This window comes from Ictidomys tridecemlineatus, chromosome 2 (genome assembly GCF_052094955.1).
Source record: "Ictidomys tridecemlineatus isolate mIctTri1 chromosome 2, mIctTri1.hap1, whole genome shotgun sequence".
NCBI classification, from domain to species: Eukaryota; Metazoa; Chordata; class Mammalia; order Rodentia; family Sciuridae; genus Ictidomys; species Ictidomys tridecemlineatus.
Window position 1 is genome coordinate 131,971,769 of NC_135478.1, and position 19,294 is coordinate 131,991,062.

Here is a 19,294-nt window from a genome sequence, read left to right on the forward strand (position 1 = left end):
AATATTAAAAAATTCTCTTTAAAAAAAATACCTCAATATGTCTGTCAAATCAGAACTTAATAAAGCATAATACAAACTTTGGGCAAAGGGGAAGAGATGAGGGGATGGTGTATGGGGGCAAGAAAGATGGTGGAATGAGATGGCCATCATTATCCTAGGTACATGTATGAGTGCACATATGGTGTGACAACACATGGCACATCTTGTACAACCAGAGAAAAGTTGTGCTGCAATTGTGTACAATGAATCAAAATATATGCCTAATTAAAATATATTAACTAATAAAAAAAATGCAAAAATCACACCCAACCAAATGAGCAATAATCCCCTATCATCATTTACTAGCCAGTCCTACAATTCTACTTTTTTTTTTTTTATGGTGGTGCCAAGGATTGAACCCAAGGCCTTGTGCATGCAAGGCAATACTCTACCAACTGAGCTACATTCCCAGACCCCCAGTCTCACATTTCTAAGAAACTCTTTTTAAATTTAAACAAGAGAAATAAATTCAATCAACACAAAAATATCTAATTTTGTTCAGTTAGAAATCACGACCATTGGGTTGTGAGTCCCAAGGCCAGAGGCAGCAGAAGCTAGGACTAGCAATAGGGTTAAGGCCAAATGGCAATTTTGGGGGGCTGTGAGCCTCATCTGAATTGAATATAGAAACACACATCCCAATTCAAGTATACATCTAAGTTTTTTTTTGCAAAAAAGAATCACATGTTGATAGTACAGTACCACAATGCAGACTTGACTTCATTGTGTAAATACGGGACTTATGTTCCAAGCCCCATTATTGGGAATTTCAGTATGAAAAGTACTAGTCACTCTGCAGACACCAAAACAGGAGAGTAGCTTCCAAGTGGTCACTTCAACTTCAGGGCCCCTACAACTTTAGCACCCAGTGTGTTTCTCTGCCAATCCACTCATTCTTCCATATGCACCCCAAACTGATCCAACTCTCCGCAAGCTCCTCCAGGTCTCCTCTTGTACATCCTCATCACCCAGAGGCTTCATAGGACAAAACAGGGATCAACAAATGTTTATTGAATGAACTATAACTGGCTGGTGGTATACAGTTACCATGACCACATGTACAGGAATAGCTTGAAGAAAGGCAGGGCTATACCTGGGGCCACTTCCATGAAATCCACTTGGTCCATCAGTTCTCTGGCAGCTCACTGATTCCTGTATCCCAAGAAGAATGGGTATGGTAGAGCAAGCCTCTATCACTGCTTGACAAGACATCAAGACAAGTATCTGAGACCTGGAAAAAGCCCGCCAATCCACATTTTTAAAGGTTTAAATCTGCAATTTTTTTTTAATGAACTAACTTAAAAAAAGAACTTAAAGCATCCAAACATTAAGTAAAACTAATTAAATTTAAATTGTGAAAAACAAATTAAAACAGGTTTTATTTCTGATTTAAGTTCTTAAGTTCATAAGTTGTAATGACCTCACATTGAATGAAGCAGTAGAAAAGGAAGGTTCTGCCAGCTTGAGATTAGTAGAGAACATCTGGTAAATTGTGTTAAGTCATGGCCTGGATAGGAATCAATGCCCCAAACCTCAATGTCTCACCTGCCTACAAAAAGTGTCAGAACAGAGAGAAAACATACAACTCCTGACTTGGGTAACATTAACAAATGATTATCCCCTCTAATAGAGACAATAAAATTAATCACTAACCCTGTCTATGCCTAAGATTTTTCAACTGTAAAATTCTTGATAGTTTTCCATTCCCATTCCAAAAGTTCAGGAATATCTTACTGCTTCTGTCTCTCTCAATGTTGCTGAAGGTTTAATGTTTCCACCCAAACTGGTAGAGGCTCCAAAGGAAACAGAACCATCCTTGCCTGTCACAGACACAGTAGGTGGGCCAGGTGCCCCTGTAAGTGGTGCACATTAAAGAGGTAACTGTCAGTCAGGTCCCCCAGCATGCTCAACCAACTGCTGTCATTCCACAGGATAACTGGTTCAGTTCCAGCAAAGAGCAACATCCACACTGGACATCCTGGTATCTATCTAGGCAGTCACTGGGTTAACACCTCTCTTTTCTGGCTAAATCCTTTTATGCTGCTCCTGCTTTTCTGTAGTCTAACACTTGCAGGCCAAATCACTGTTTCAAGGTATTTTCCAACCTTAAACAACTTTTGCAGATAACTGTAATTGATATTGCATCTAAATTAGACACACACGACCCTAACATAAAACAATGAGAAAGTGAAGATGCAGCACCACAGGGCTCCCTGAAGGCCACTGCCTACATCCACTTCAAATAAAGACTTTTTTAAAATGGGGCACCTCTAAAAACAAAGTGATGAGTATACGGTCAATTAAAGGACACTGCAGAATGCCAGGTAGTAACATAGGACATCAGGATCTGTTTTAAACTTGTCCATAAAAGTGAACACACACGTTTATCAAAATGAAAATGAAAGGCAAGACATGAAGATTATAAGGCATTTATTTGAAAAGGATACATTTTATTAAAACCCATTTTCCACTTTAATGGTGGTTTATCCCACATTGTTTTTCCAGTCTCCTTAAAATGTTCTTTATCAACTACTCAAGCCTGTAATTAAAGCCACATTTTTAAACTACATAAACTAAAGAGCCTCTTGAACTATGTCCTAAATCCCACGCCAAATATAACGTCACTAAAATCACTCAATGATATTAGGTACAAAAGACATTCAGCTAGTAATTGAGCCCCATCTTCGCTTTTACCGGACATCCAAAGACGAAGCCAAGTGGGCAGTAAAAGTCTCCACGTTAACCGCACAGCCCACTGGCCCGAGTTCCAGCCCTGGACACTTCTGTCCCCTCGCTGGGCCCACTTCCTTTGCGGCCCTAGCCCCTACGCCGGGGGGAGGCCCACCCTCAGGCCGTCTGCCCAGGGTTAGGGCGAGTCGCAAACGGGACCCCGGGAAAGGTGCGGCGTTTACTGCTCGAGAACGCTGGCCCACCTGACCACTGCCCGGGGTTCGTTAGTCCGGTCCTACCCTGCCCTGCCCCGGTCGCCCGGACTTCACCGCCGGCCACTCCCGCCCAGCCCCGAGGGACCCCCCACCCTTCTCGGCCCCCAGGACCCGAGCCGCGCCCACCGACCTCCGTGGGGGACGCGCTGGTGAACGCTCACCTTCTTGCCCTTCTTGCCCTCCTCTTCCATGTCGCCGCGTGCGGCCCCCGCGGCCCGCCCCGGGAGCCCCGCCACCAGCGGCCGCTACATGCTAGCCCCGGGACCGCCACCCCCGCGCTCCCGGCACCGCCCGCCAGCCCGCAGTCTCCGCCCCGGCCGCGCCCCGCACCCGCACTTCCGGGCCGGAGGAAACCTGGTCCGCCCACAAGGGCCCCGCCCCCGATGAGGTTCCGCCCACAGCTACCCTGCACCCTGACTTCCGGGCCCGAAGGAGCTGGCAGGTTCTGTCATCAGATCCCTTCGCCTCAGGGAAGGCCCCGCTCAATGTCTGCAGGCGGCAGAGAACATCCCACTGGAGGGCCGGGATCGCTCCACCACCCCTGCCCCGCTCCCACGGCCGTAGAAACGCGCCTGCCCAATCTGCAGCACGCCCCGCCCCCCGCTCGTCCAGCGCACGCCCCGCGCCCTCAGGTCCGCGGGAGCACGCACGGGAGTGCGCACGGGAGTGTTTCCAATTTTTCAATCCTGCCGCCATCTTTAGGGCGGCCAACTTCCCAGCGTTCCTCGCGTTCAAAGAAGGGGTGGGGCTGGCAGGAAGGGAGGGGAGGGATAGGGCGGAGCGTCCAGCGGAGAATCCGGGTGCAGTGTTATTTCCTTTTTCTCCCTGGCCTCTCCTTCATTCTCTGGGCGAGCGTGAAAGCTTTTACTAAAGTTTTCTCTGTTTTAATGCCTACCTTAGACAAACACATCAGGAAACAACAACAAGGACTCTAAGGCTTTCCAGGATAAAACCAGAGAGCTGGGTGCGGTGGTGCACGCCTGTAATCGGGCGACGTGACAGGTTAAGGCCAGCCTCAGCAATTTAGTGAGACCCTCAGCAACTTAGCAAGCCCTGATTCAAAAAATAAAAAGGACTGGTGATGTGACTTAGTGGTAAAGTACCTCTGGGTTCAATATCCAGTACTACCAAAACAGAAGAAGAAAACCGAAGAACTTTAGCAGTTATCTAATATAATTGCCACTTTTCAAGTAATCAAGGGAATTAGGTGATTTATCCAAAAGCACACTGCAAAGTCAGCAGACCTTTCTTTTACCATTAAATCAAGCTCCATTAAGTGCCTTACAATACAGCTGAAGGTAAACTGATACCAAAGGAAAGCAATATTTAAAGTATGTCATTCTGTGCCAGTTTTTCTGTCTCAGATCTACATTCACTTCTCATTTCCTGCCCAGAGAACCTGAAGCTGGCCCTTAAGCATTCTTCCTTTGCTGGAGGCAAGACTAAGCAATGTCAGAAGAAGGAACTTTGTCGTCAGTTGAGCCGCTCTTGGTAGTGCCTACGGGATGAGAAATACCCCAGCACCAGGCTTCCACACTGAGAGCCTCTTCCTACAGTTTCAGGTTCTCCGCAGCTCGTCACCTTCCCAGAGCCAGGCTTTTGCAGTGCCAGGATGTCAGCAACAGCCAGCAGTTTCCTCCAGCATTTTCCTTGGCAAGTTTTATATCCAAGTACTTCAATGAGACACCTGTCAGGGAACAGTCTCTTCTGGCATCCTAGAGGGTGAATTTGCAGCGAATTCTGCTAGTACTTCCTTGCCATTTGGTGAGCTGTGGCCTTTCCCTTCCAACAAGATCAAGGTTCACCTTGGGGTAGGGTCTTCCTTAGGAGCTTTATCTCAGCCCTCAGGATGGCCCATGTGCCTTGTATCTACTATTCTCATGATCTTTAATCCCTAGTTACCCTAATCGGGTTTTTTTGTTTGTTTGTTTTGGTACGAGGGATTGAACCCAGAGGTACTTTACCATTGAGCGACAACTCCTGCCCTTTAAATTTTTTTTTTTAATTTTGAGACAGGGTTTTGCTAAATTGCCCTGGCTGTTTGCCAGCCTCTTGCCTCAGCCTCCTGAGTCGTGGGATTCCCCAGCCCCAATCTTCTCATATTTAAGCCTTTCTTGTATTGTTAGATTTTGTTTGTTGCGATACTGTAGATAGAACCCAGGGTCTTTACACCTAAGCAAGTGCTTTTAGCCCTAGCCACACCCCCAGCCCTCCTGTATTGTGTTTCTGTCTCCTGATTGGTCTCTGATATTAATATCAAAGAAATAGTTGATTTCTTGCATTCCCCAAAGGCAGGTACTCCAGTCCTTTTGGCAGATAAAGAAGAGGTGTGGGAAACATCCTTTCAATTGGCCTTCTGCCATAATCCACATTCACAGACAAAAATGAGGCAGTGCATTTGGTTGTCATTATTCTCCTACCATTCAAGAATAGATACCTGGGGAAGGGAAGGACGGTATGAAGTGACAGACATTGTCACTCTATACACATGTATGATTACACTACTAGAGCTACTCTGAACCATGTACGGCCAGAGGAATGAGAAGTTGTGCTCCATTTGTGTATTATATGTCAAAATGCATTCTACTGTTAAATAAATAAATAAATAAATAGAAGAGATACCTGCCACTGTAGTGGCTTATGCCTATAATCTGGGCAACTTGGGAAGCTGAGGCAAAAGGATCATAAATTCAAGGCCAGCCTCAGCAGTTTAGTGAGGCCCTAAGCAATTTAGAGAGACCCTGTCTGAAAATTAAAAATAAAAAGGGCTGGGATGTGGCTCAGTGATTAAGTACCCCTGAGTTCAATCCCTAAAACAAAACAAACAGGTGCCTGGGCAAGGCATAGTGGTGGATGCCTTTAATCCCAGCAGTGTGAGAAGCTGAGGCAGGAGGATGGCAAGTTCAAGGCCAGCCTCAGCAATTTAGCAGGCCCTAAGCTACTTAGGTACCAAAAAAAGAGAGAGAAAGAAAGAGATTTGATATTGTTTAAGATCTTCCACAGTCTTCTATTAATGTATATCACTTTGTAATGCAGAAAAATAGCACTACCAGAGTCTCTCTTAGCCTGATCCCTTAGGCTCCCCTACCCCTTAGAATGCCTCTGCCTCATCTCTTCATACACAAAAACATCCTTCAAGAAAAAAATCCATCTGCTATTCTTCAGATAGTGATAACTGCAAAAATAAATGAAGACAACCAAATAAGAAAAGCAGAGTCTATTTTTATAGAGCATGCTATAACAAAGGGAGTCAACCACCATCACTGCATGAGCAGAGTCAAGGGCAGGCAGAGTGAAAAAATCTTACAGTGAAAAAAAAACAAACTTCAGGAATGTCCTGGTTAGAGGCTATGAACGTGGAGAAGAAGGGAGGATTCCAGGTGTTTGTTAGGGGAGCATATTTGTCTTCTCTGGTTGGTCTTAAATTGGAAGCCAGAACAAAAATTATGGAAGCTGCCAATTATTAGTCAAGTTGGGACTGTTACAGAAAGTTATTGTTTGACTTCCTGTATTATCACTAGTGATAGTACCTCACTTCCTACAAGTCTAACTTAACAGCAGGATAGCTTCCTGGGCTAGTTACTATAGACGAGGGGTTGGTTTCCCTGCAAGTAGCTGCAGGTGTGGGTCAGAGTCCAAGGTGTATAAATGGTCTCATTGAGAGATTAATGTCTTTCATAACAGACAACAGTGGTACCAGCTACAATAATAACAGTGTTTTTCCTGAGGCTTCACTGTAAAATGTCCTTTTGAGTGATTACCATTTTCTTACCAATAACTTCCCTAGCCTGATTTTTGGCTCTCATCTCTTGAACAAAAATGAGAGATACTTGGAAATGTAGGTCAGTGGTAGAGTGCTTGCCTAGTGTATATGAGGCCCCCGAGTTCAATTTTTTTTTTAAAGAGAGAGGAGAGAGAGAGAGAGAGAGAGAGAGAGAGAGAGAGAGAGAGAGAGAATTTTTAATATTTATTTTTTAGTTCTCATCAGATACAACATCTCCGAGTTCAATTTTTACATAGCAAAAAATAAAAAATAAATGAGATACCCAATTACTAAACTGCCCATACCCCATGGAAACAACATTCTAGAGCTGATTCTTTCTTTCTTTTCCTCAGAATTATTCAGGGTCAGCCCAAACCTTACAAAACTCTCCCTCTTATCCCTCCATAATGAGAGTCAGTCTGTCTGTCTGTGGGGTGCTTTTCCTAGTTGTAGCACATTAATAGAAACAACTTTGTTGGGGTCCTGCTAAATTTGGTTATTAGACTTTGCCACCCAGCTCAAGTAGTATCCCCTTTTCCACTAAATCTTTGGATGCTATTTTTATCTCCTCCACCTCTCAAGAACTTTTTTTTCTTTTTCTTTTCTTTCTTTCTTTTTATGGAGTGCTATATCACTGAACTACACCACCAGCCTTCAGCCTTCCTAGTTTCTGATATTACAGATGTGTACCACCACACCAAGCTAAATGAATCCTTTGGATATTCACAAAGGACATTCAGTTTTTCAATGTCCTATTCCACACCTCCTGGAGAGACACCTAGAAGCCTCTAGTTTCCATCTTAAGCTCAGGCAGGGACAGTGATACATGCCTGTAATCTGAGAGGCTCCAGAGGCTGTGGCAGGAGGATCTCGAGTTCAAAGCCAGCCTCAGCAATGGCCAGGCGCTAAGCAACTCAGTGAGCCCCTGTCTCTAAATAAAATACAAAATAGGGCTGGGGATGTGGCTCAGTGGTCAAGTGACCTTGAGTTCAATTCCCAGTACCAACCAAACAAACCTTAAACCTGCTGTAGAGGTGCACACCTATAGTCCCACCTACTCATATTTTTTATTTAAACCCAGCCCTTTTTTATTTTGAGACAAGGTCTCACTAAATTTCTTAGGGCCTCACTAAACTGTTGAGGCTGGCTTTGAACTTGCAATCCTCCTGCTTCAGGCTCCCAAGTCACTGGGATAACAGGCATGCACCACAGCACCCAGCTAGTCCCACCTACTTAGGAAGCTGATTTGGAAGGATGGCTTGAGTCTAGGAGTTCAACACTAGCCTGGGCAAAATAGTGCAAATTCATCAAAAATCTTGATGTAATCCAGGAATGGAGACATAGACCCATAATCCCATATATTTGGGAGGCTGAGGCAATAGCCAAGATCTCAAATTTTAAGGCCAGCTTCAGCAATTTAGCCACACTCTGTCTCTAAATAAAAAAATTAAAATGACTGAGAATGTAACTCAGTGGTAAAGTGCTACTGGGTTCAATCCCAAGTATGGTGGTGGTGGGGGATGTCTCTTCTCAACCCAGAAAACCTATTCATAAAGGTAGAAAAGGATTTTGTGATTGAATAAACATTAAACCATAATGTGCCTGGTACAAAACAAAACTGTTATGTGCATCACAAGCAACCTGCTAAAGGATCACAAGGTGGAAACATTCTATTGTACAACCTATCATGTTTGATAGGTCTTACAATTTGGAGTCAAGTGACAAGTTAGTCTTTCATCCTCTCAGGAAACTGAAAAGTTGGGCATTGAGTCCCTTTATATCATAGAATTAGTACCTGTGTGTGGTACTAAGGATTGAACCCATGCCTTGTGCATGCAAGGCAAGCACTCTACCAACTGAACTATGTTCCCAGCCCTAGTACTTGCTTTTGCTAAAAACACTGACTTTTCACTTGGGCCTAAACTTTTCACTTAATGGCTATAAGCTGGACAAAGCTTCTATCTGCCTTCATTTTGTATCTGACTCCTTTATTACCTTAAACTTTGGGTCAGGTCCTTGCTTTATTCTGCACATGGGCATGTTTATCACTCAAGGAGTGTAATACAAGGCTTACTGAGGCTTAGTAACCCTAAATTTATCTTATCTATATCATCCTAAAAGACTGAGGACACCAAGATAAGAGAGATAAAGGTATTTTCAAGATTTGCAGGGACATTCAGTTTTTCAGTGTCCTGTTCCACTCCTCCTGGAGAGACACTAGAAGTTTCCGGTCATTGCCCTAAACCTGCAGTCAGCTTGGATTCTAGGAACAGCAGGACCTGGCACACAGATCACCTCATGATGAGATCATAATACCCTCCTCCCCCGACCAATGCCTACCCAAAGCAGGAGAAACCATCTCATGGGAACCAGATGGCCCCTTCAAGTTTATCACTTTCAGTTACCCAGTGTATCCACTGGGCATCTGCAGGCCCAGGAGAAATCAGTGCTTTCTTTTTTTCTTTTTTTAACCAAAGCAGCCTCTCTAAGTTCCTGTTACAATTGGGGGTCTGGGGTATACCACCACTGAGCTATATCCCTAGCCCTTTTTATTTTTTTATTTCAAGACAAGATCTTAACTACATTGCTAAGGCTGGTCTCGAGGTTCTAGTATTATAGGTGTGTACCACCATGCCTGGTTGGGAGGAGACTTGTTTTTAATTATATTGCATCACATAAGCAGAGGAAAACACCCTGGAAACTTCTGAGACTGGAAGGTTGTGATTTGTTCAAGATATAGCTAAGTATTACAGGACTGTAGTGTTCTGAAGGGGTTAGATGAGGAGAGAGAAAAAGACTACATGGGTATTGCATATCAGACTCCAGAGGTGAGAACTTGGTTCTGCAAGTAAAAGCAGAGTAATACAACTCATGTTTTACATGTAGCATTTAGTAAATACACCCAATCATTTTACAGTATACAAATCCCTTTTCTCAGAATGTCAAAATCCTAAGAGACAGAGTAGGTTAATTCCAGAACACACCTATAGACCCTGGTACTCAGGAGGTTGAGGTAGGAAAGAATTCAAGACTAGACTGAATAGCATAGTGAGGCTCAGTCTCAAAGGGAGGAGTGGGGAGAAATTCCAGATTACTAACATGAAAACTAACACCCACCCAAAGAGGTTAAGTGCTTTGTTTAAGATATCCTAGAACCAGGGGCTGGGGTTGTGGCTCAGAGGTTGAGTACTAGCCTAGCAGGTGTGAGGCCTTGGGTTTTTTTTAAAAAGGTACAATACCTTTGTGTCCAACTAAATTAAAAAGTAAATATAAAAAAAAAAGATATCCTAGGACCACTGGGTCTTGACGTAGCTTGTCCTAACTCAGGGCTCTCTGCTATGAAATGAAGGAAGAGAACCAGGAAGGTAAGTAACTATGGAGTGTCAGAGTATATTTGTGACCCCAAAATTGGGTTCTCTTGATGGACTGAGCTTTCAAATAAAATGATAACCAAAAAATTCATTAGAGAAGGGAAGATGCTTGTTTTATTATCCAACTAATAAGAAGCAGTGCCAACTTCACACAGAAGACATAAAAATGGCAATATGTATGAAAAAAAATATTCAACATCTCAAGCAATTAGAGAAAGGCAAATTAAAATTACAATGAGATTCTCTCTCACTCCAGTGAGAATGGCAATTATCAAGAATATAAGCAACAGTAAGTGATGGCAAGGATGTGGGGGGAAAAGGTACATCACACATTGCTGGGACTATAAATTGATAACACTATGGAAAGCAGTATGGAGATTGCTCAGAAAACTTGGACTGGAACCATCATTTGACCCAGTTATCCCACTCCTCATTTTATACCCAAAGGGCTTAAAACCAGTATACTATAGTGATGCAACCACATCAATGTTTATAACAGTTTAATTCACAATTGCTAAGCTATGGAACCAACTTAGATACCCTTTAAAAGATAAATGGATAAAGTAAATGTTGCATATATACATAATGGAATATTACTCAGCCTTAAAGAAGAATGAAGTTATGGCATTTGCTGGTAAATGGGTGGAACTGGAAACTATCATGTTAAGTGAAATAAGCAAATTCCAAAAAAACCAAAGGCCAAATGTTCTCTCTGATATGCAATGCTAACAAACAATAAGGAGAGAAGGGAAGAATAGAAGTTTATTGGATTAGACAAAGGGGAATTAAGGGAACGGAGGAGACATGGGAATAGGAAAAACAGTAGAATGAATCAGACACAACCAGTGTAACTCCACATCATGTTCAACCACAAGAATGGGATCCTAATTAGAAAAAGTTATACTCCATGTATGTATAATAGGTCAAAATACATCCTAAGGGCTGGGGATGTGACTCAGTAGTCTAGTGCCCCTGAGTTCAATCCCTGATACCCATCCTTCAATACATTTGACTGTCATGAATATCTAAAAAGAACAAAAAATAAAATATTTGTTGGATACGTTAAAAAAAGAAGAAACAGTACCAAAACATAAAGCTCACATAATCAAAGATCAGTTGCAGTATTGCAGTTCTCTTTTCTATTTTGCTGTGCTGAGGATGGAAACTAGGGCCTTGTACATGTTAAGTACTCATCTTTTGACTATAGTCATACTGAGAAACTACATGAACTTGCTTCCTACCTACATCAGCAGTATTTTAACTACTTATTGGAACACTTAAAAAAAAAAAAAAAACTTCCTCCAAAATCACAAAATGAGCTATTCCATTGTTCTTTTAAGCCAAGTGGCATGTGTAGGGGAGGAAAAATAATTGTCCTAAATTTCCATTAAAGCAAAATTAATGAGAGAAAAACAAACATGTATTATACATCATGTAGACTTCATATACGAGAGAAATATCCCCCCAAAACTGGTAGTCTCTAAAAGGTAGCTTAGAATTCAGGATTAAAAACCATCTACAGCTAAAAACAAACAAGAGTATGTATGTGTCAAGGCGGGGGGGGGGGGGGGGGGAGGGTGTCAGTTATGGGAAGGTAACCAGGAAAAACACAGTAAAAGAGACAACTAGGTGTGGTGGTACATGCCTGTAATCCTAGCAACTTGAGAGGCTGAGGCAGGAGGATCACAAGTTCAAGGCCAGCCTTAGCAAAATAAATAGCAAGGCCCTAAGCAATTTGATGAAACTGTGTTTCAAAATAAATAAAAAGGGCTGGGAAATGTGGCTTAGTGGTAAGGTGCCCTGGGGTTCAATCCCCAGTACCACAAAAAAGAGAGAAACACACACACACACACACACAAAAAAAAAAAAAAAAAAAAGTTTTGTTACACAGAATTAGTGGGCACTTTTTTCTTTTTTTGGTACTGGGCACTGAAGCCAGATGTGCTTCATCACTGAGCTATAAAACTAGAACTTTTTATTTTTGAGATAGGGCCTTGCTAAATTGCTGAGGCTGACCTCAAACTCGTAGTTCTCCTGCCTCAGTCTCCCAAATGTGATTATAGGCATTTACCACCACACCTAATTGTTACACAGATTTAAATCTGTCCCTGCTCCATTAATAACAACCTCTACTGACTTAGTCATCCTCTTCCTGGTGCAGAGTGGAAGACACCCTTTCAAATGGAGATTTATAAATGCAAATTTCCCTTCCAAAAGAGTAGCTTATGCTGTTTTCATAGCTTATGCTGTTTCTTAAAATAATCCTTACATCAATGAGGCATATTTTGGGATGGCATATTCTGGTATCCTACAGATGGATGCCTGCAAAGAAAATTAGTAACTTGGCTCTAGATACAAAACAGTTATAGCCAAAAAGATGTTATGAGGTTTGCAAGGTTGCTTCCATTACGGGGGTCCACACAGGATGACTGTACTTCTGAGGATGTTTGTTATCCAGTGGAGGGTTTGGTCCTTCATAATTTTAAGGTCCAGAAACTAGATACTATAAATTAATTGAGACTTCACTCTAAAATTTACATAACATGGACTGGGGATATGGCTCAGTGATAGAGCATCTGCCTGATATGATATACAGGAAGACCTGGGATCAATTCCAGCACTGCAAAAGAAAAAAAAAAAAAAGGGTTTACATATCTTGACTCTCTTTTAAGACTAAGGTTACCAAGGTAAGAGCATTGAAAGTCTTTTCAAGATTTGCTGGGACACTTAGGATTTGTTTTAGTTTTTTATTTTACAGTATTGTGGATTGAACCCAGGGCCAATCTACCAATAGGCAACATCCCCAGCCCTTTCTATTATTTATTTATTATAAATATATATTATTATTTATTTCTATTATTTATTTATTTGTTTATATTACTAGGGATTGAAGCCAGGGGCTCTCTACCATAGAGCTACATCCCCATCACTTTTTATTCTTTGAGACAGGGTCTTCCTAAGTTGCAGAAGCTGGCCTCAAACTTGAAATCCACCCCCTCAGCCTCCCTAGTCACTAGAAATATAGATTGATGCTACTGACGGGGGACATTCAGTTTTCACCATGTCCTGTTCCATACCTCTTGGAATACCACCTAGAAGTCTTCAGTCATTGTCATAAACCTACAGTCATCTTGAATTCCAGGAAAGGCAGAGCCTGGCAGACAGGCCACACCATGGTGAGATCACCTCCTGGCCCCACAAGCAGAAGCAATCATTTCATGGGAATTTAATTGCTCCCTCAAGGAATAAGGACTTCTCTGAAGCCTCCTAGCTGAACCAATCCTCAGATAGTGATCAACCAGACCAATGGCCTGACCAAGGTAAACTCCTCTGCTAGTTATGCCACCGCCCCAACCACACAGGACCCAACTCTTGCCTTTCTTCCTCTTTTTTTTTTCTTTTAATATTTATTTTTTAGTTTTCGGAGGACACAACATCTTTTTTTTGTATGTGGTGCTGAGGATCGAACCCGGGCTGCAAGCATGCCAGGCGAGCGCTACCGCTTGAGCCACATCCAGAGCCCTTTTCCTCTTTTCTATAAAACCTCAGAGTTTCTGACGTCTCTTGAAGATAACTCTTTGGTTGTACCCCTATACCTGTTCTTCACAGCGTGGCCATGCTGATTAAAACTCCCTTCATGCCCTTTATCATTGCTGGTCTCTTTGATTGGCATAATGAGAAGGGTGGATTGCCAGGTCTTTTGGGAAATACCTGACCCTACCACCCGCAAGCCATGGGCCTTTACCCAAGAGCTCCAGGACACTTTTAAGAGATGGCTCCTAGGTAATATTCCTTCCTTAAGAGTAGCCATAAGGTTATTCAGCCATTAAAAAGACTTGCATAAACTTGAAAAGGAGAGAGAATGAATCCTGAAAGGGGAGATGTGATGGGAATTTTCCTTCCCTTATTTTCCCATATGAGACAATGAGGAAATTAAATCACTAAGTCGAATTCGAATTTGCCTTTCCATCTGCACCACTCTCCCACGAGTTGGTCCACAGGCAGGCTCCTGTCCATTCCCAAGTCCCTGCGTTCAAGTCCCCCTCTTCCACAGTCACCCGACTGAGCGCCCCGGGGGGAAGGCCCACCACTGGGGCTCAAGTCGGCCAGAATTCTGCCCTGCCCATTTCTTTGGCTACAGGACCCTTCTCAGACGACGCAGCTCCAGCCTACTGCTATTAACAGGGCACGCAGGGCAGGGGAGACGCCACCAAGCGGAAACGCAGAGACCTTAACTAGCTTGGAGTCTTCCAACCTCCGTTCCACGATCGCGCTCCGCCAGAGTCCAAGGCTTCGCCCACATCCCTCTGACGCATCTTCCCGGAAATCACGTAGCGCACGCGCACGGCGTCTGGGGCTACGTAAGGACGTCAAGGCGCGTGGTGGCGTGCACGGCAGTATTTGTGCCTGGTGATCCGGTTTCTTGGTCTTTGCGATCCCTTCCTCGGTCCCTTCAGTATCCGCTGCCATCGAAGACCCCAGGCAGCTTGCGCTCTTTGATGAGGCCGGGTTAAGAGTCTTGGGGTCGCTGTTCAGCGGTAGGAGGCCGGGCCCTACCCACAAGTGCTGGTCCCTCGCGAGGGCCCTGGAGGAGACTCCTGTACTGCGGGGCGACTTGTGCCTTTCTTCTGCTGGTCTCGCTCCTGAAGAAAAACGGGGTTTCTTCTGTGTAACCTAGAGGGCACCGCTAAGCGGGATGGAACCTGTGACCTCTAGGGACCTCACTGGGGATGGGGCCTATGACCTTCAAGCCCACCCCTGGGTTGGGACCTGTGACCTCGTGGGAGACCCACTTCAAAAGGTGCTGTAGAGAGGGTTCAGGCATTTGGGGATTACAGCTGTATGGTGGCCTAAAGGCGCAAACTGAAACTTCATTTGTCCACATCTAGGCAGGAGTCGTGATCAGATGACCGATCCCACAAAGTGGGAAAAGAGCTTACATCCACAGCAGCTCTTCAGGAAGATGTCATGGTAAGTCATGTTGTGAATAGCCCAGCTTCGCCAAGGCTCACATTTCTCTGAGTAATTAAGTGTTCCTGAGGTGTCTTAGGCTATATCCTAACTCAGAAATGTTTTCCAAGATATTAAATATGTGTTGAATATATATATAGGGGTGGGGAAAACCTGTTTTTCTAGAATTAGGTGATACGTGGGTTATTTCTGTGGTCATGATTTTAAGAAGCACCACCCTAGATAGAGAATAATGTAAAAACTACTGCTGGTGTATTAATTAACATTACCTTTTCCAAGATGCATTAATTCCTTAGCCATAAAAGAACATTCGCTAGAGTTATCTGTAGCCATAGACTTTTGGAGCCAAGCTCAGTGTACCTAATTCGACTCGATAGTCTGTTCTGTTCTCTACCTTTGAAAGGGATTTGGGTGCTCAGGAGAGTGTCCTAAGGGACACTTGGGGAGTGGAGGATGTGGGCCAGCGAATGTGAGTAGCAAGCCTCCAGCGTGCTTGGGTCTGCAGTGACCCTATTGCATTCCTACAGTGCTTGCCAGAATACTTGAAATGGTTTGAGGCCTTGCCCTGCCCTATCCAGAGCAAGGTTATAGAAATTTCAGACAACTGACTGCACCTTTCCAGATAATGGTATGCTATGCTGAGCATTGTATAGATCTTCATAGTCTAATGTTGCAGCCACTTGACATATACACATATAGTTAAAGTAAATAAGATGTAAAATCCACTTTCTAGTTTAGACTAGTATGGCAGGTGACTGTTGGACTACAGATTAGAGAACATTTTTGTCTTTATGGGAGTTTGGGAGAGGGTGGCAAAAGATAGTGAAGTCATTGAATATTTAAAGTTGAAAATGCAAGTTCAGGGGTAATAAAGGTAGGAGTTAAACCAGAATAGCAAAGAGTAACAGAAGAATCCTGCCTTGAGAGATTAGTGGAAGACAAAGCCAAGAAAACCAAGGACTCAGCTCAGCAAAGGTACTGAGTGCCAGGGAGTTGTTGGAGGGTTAAAAGAGTGTGTATCAATCCTAAAGGAAGGCCTCATAGAACATGTATGTACAGGTACCTTCTGACTGCCCTTTTGTGTCATGTAGGGACTGGGGCTTGGGAGGTGGTGGTGTCTGCTACTTTTGCTGTGAATCAACTGTCCTTTGTCCTTAGGGAGTTTTTATGTTTTAAACTGGCAGGCTACCTTGTTAGCTGCAAGGAGGAGCATCATAGACGTTCCAGTTCCTAACAACTACTACTTCCTGTGTCTCTGGCCCAGCATGTAGCAGAAGGCTATCTGCTGTTCCTTGGTGTTTCAGCAGCAGTGATCCCAGGATGCCAGAGCTGAATCCCTTCTGTAGCTACTAGGCTAGTCTGTGGCGCCTGTGCAGTGTAAGTACACTATCAACTCTGACCTTCTTGTTACAAGTCAGATGTTTGAGTCCCAGATAGGTTAATTGTCTTTTATTTCACAGGACTGGGGACAACTGTCTAATGTCTGACTTGTGGAGCTTTGGTTCTTAGGGATGTTTTTTGACTGTCTTTTGTGGTTTGAATTCAACCTGTGTTCAGTCAGTTGTGTGCTTGGAAAGGGCATGCGTGGGCTGCTGCACATGTGCGCCACAGAAATGTCTCAGATCACTGTGAAAGCGGGGTTGGGAGTTGGGAACTAGGATTCAGCTTTGTTACTGCCACTTGTGACAATAGGAGATGGTTGGTTGCGATTGTCCTGGGGAGCTGAAGGCATTTATAAAAGTTCCCACTTATGTGTTAACATCACTTAATAATACACCTCCATGGCATTTCTAATTTCATTTTTACAGATGACATGGATACTGAAAATGAGAAGTAAGGCCTGGCTGACCTGACCATGTTGACACCTAGTGAGAAGTGAAGCAGAATTTGTACCTTAATTGAGCAGATTTGAAGCCTCGTGTACTTCTATTTTTTTTTTTTTTCCTCATGTACTTCTAAAAGGAATCAGCAGTATCTTGTTCTTGGCCTGGGCTATGTGTCTGAGAGAGTTTTCTGGGTCCAGGTTTGGGCCCCATTTTTTTCTGCCTCCAGAATAAGCCTGGCTGAAGGGCTTCAGGCCCTTCTGGCATCTCCCAAATGAAAAATGAGATATTTAATAAACATGGTTTTAAATGTGTGATTCACCCCAGCCTCTATTTGTTCTTTCCATGGCCAAATGCAAAGGTAAGAAAGACTTGCCCCTCAAAGGAGTTGTTCATTTCAAGGGGGCCCCTAGTGTCTCATCTTGTTCTATACTTGTACCTTGTAAATGATCACTTTGTGTGCATGTGCCACCTGTTACACCTGATGGGGCATGCTGGGTAGTGTTCACAAAACAAGTGTCAGAATCTAAGTATACCTGGGCATGGTTGTGCAGGCCTATAATCCCAGTGACTTGGGAGGCTGAGGCAGGGATATTGCAAGTTCAAGGCCAACCTGGGCAGCTTGGCAAGACCTTCAATATTTAAAAGAAAAAAAGACGGGATTGGGATGTAGCTCAGTGGTAGAGCACCCATGGGTGCTCTAAGAACCAAAGCTCCAGCACTATAAAAGAAAAAGTCTGAAATCCTTAGTATGACACAGATTATAAGTAACTGATCACAGTCCACACATAGGTTGTGCCCATGGGGGTAGGTTATCCAGCTTGATCTCCATCTCAATCTCCATCTCGGCCAAGGCCTGACATTTAGCCAGTGACCTTAGTGCCCAAGGTCAGCTCTCAAGGTCCCTGACCCATACATGAAAAGATGACACCAAAACAAAAAAGCCTATACCTTGAGGTGTAAGTTTTCTCACTGAGGAACAGATTTAGACCCCCTGAGCTGTTTATGGGGTCAGGAAGCCTCATACAGGAGACACAAGCAGCTCCTGGGTAGCCTTCCAGGAAATGGAGATGGTATCACTTCCAGGAGGCTCTGGGTTTGGGTAAGCTTTGTGGCTTATTTGGTTACATGTAGGGTTTCCTGGCAGCTGGGAATCATTCCCCTACTACTGACAACCATATCTATATTCTCATATGAGGTAAAAATCAATTTCAGTTAAAATCCTAAATTGTGAACTGAGAAAGGATGCTTTTCTGGCATTAGGGATTGCTGCAAAGTAAGGAGCAGTCCTATATAGGGATTCAAGAGCAAGGGGGTCACAGCTGTGGCAATACGGGCTCTTGCAAAGAAAGATGTCTATAGAAACTGATCTAGGTCAGATAATTAATAAAACTGCTGCCAAGGCTAGAGCCTCAATCCCAGCAGGCTTGAGTAGGTGGCAGCCTACTAACCGTAAAGTGGCTACCACTTACCCTGCCTGCTGAGGACCAAAGACTGACTGCCCAATCCTTGAAGTCAGAATAGGTAGGAGTCATTGAATTCAGTGCTGGAAAGGCCCAGGGGGAACTTCCTTCATGTGATGCCATCTCTGGACATTGGCTTCAGTAGACATGAAATGAGAATAACAGTAGCATGGGTCCTGGGAATCAAAAAAGGCAACAAGAGGCATATGGTTGTGCAAACCTTCAGGGTGGAAGAGACACAGTCATGACTGTGGTTACGCCCTGGGTCATTCAAAGTGTTTAAGCTCCACCCATAGCCAATCTGTGAGCTCAACATGGTCTTGACATTTTCAAATAGGGGAAGAAAAAAACCTCAAAGTATATTTTTTGTGACAGGTGAAAAATTTGTGTAGTTCAGACTTCAGTGTCTAGGGTTTTACTAAAACTCAATTACATCAATTAAAATCATTAATACAAACCCAGGTCTGCTTGATTCTTTGGGGGTTGCAGAAGTGAAACTGAAAAGGGACTGAGACTAAGAATTTCCCCACACTGGAGCTTAGGTTTCTGAAACCCTTCAAAAATACCTGCCAATGTGAAGTCAGAACCCCATTTCTGGATATGGGGATCCCCTACTCTGGGTACTGGGGATGGAACCCAGGGGTACTCTACCACTGAACTAAATCTATAGCCCTTCTATTGAAATTTTTATTTTGAGGTTTGTTTTTTTTTTTTTTTTTTTTTTTTTTTTTTTTTTTGGTACTGGGGACTAAATCCAGGGGCATTTAACCACTGAGCCACATCCCCAGCCCTTTTTAATATTTTATTTAGAGATTGTCTTCCTGAGTTAGGGCCTTGCTAAGTTGCTGAGGCTGGCTTTGAACTTGAGATCCTCCTGCCTCAATCTTCAGAGCCACTGAGATTACAAGCATGTGCCAAC

The 19,294-nt window shown here is 43.5% G+C and overlaps 1 protein-coding gene, 1 long non-coding RNA gene and 1 other non-coding gene across 18 annotated transcripts in view; 2 read left to right on the top strand and 1 right to left on the bottom strand.

Annotated features, from left to right (window-relative positions):
• Ccm2 (CCM2 scaffold protein) overlaps positions 1-14,588 on the bottom strand; it is a 73,567-nt gene extending 58,979 nt beyond the window's left edge. For 3 of the 16 annotated variants that reach the window (XM_078039783.1, XM_078039784.1, XM_078039781.1), the window contains exons 1-2: positions 3,390-3,695; positions 1,133-1,191 (exon numbers count right to left, since the gene is read on the bottom strand). In XM_078039783.1, the coding sequence (XP_077895909.1) occupies positions 1,133-1,191; positions 3,390-3,680 (350 nt within the window). In that variant the 5' untranslated portion in view covers positions 3,681-3,695. Of the gene's footprint in view, positions 1-1,132; positions 1,271-1,459; positions 1,634-2,486; positions 2,548-3,145; positions 3,304-3,389; positions 3,696-14,348 lie in introns of those variants that run through there. The other 13 variants (XM_040291911.2, XM_040291906.2, XM_040291903.2 and 10 more) reach the window with 12 other exon arrangements.
• Positions 14,589-14,710: 122 nt separating this feature from the next.
• On the top strand, positions 14,711-17,233 carry LOC101963011 (uncharacterized). The gene is made up of 4 exons (XR_257682.5): positions 14,711-14,919; positions 15,008-15,089; positions 16,274-16,466; positions 16,898-17,233. It is a non-coding gene; the product is annotated as an uncharacterized LOC101963011 (long non-coding RNA).
• Positions 15,564-15,695, top strand: LOC120892110 (small nucleolar RNA SNORA9). The gene has a single exon (XR_005736770.1). It is a non-coding gene; the product is annotated as a small nucleolar RNA SNORA9 (small nucleolar RNA).
• Positions 17,234-19,294: the final 2,061 nt, after the last annotated feature.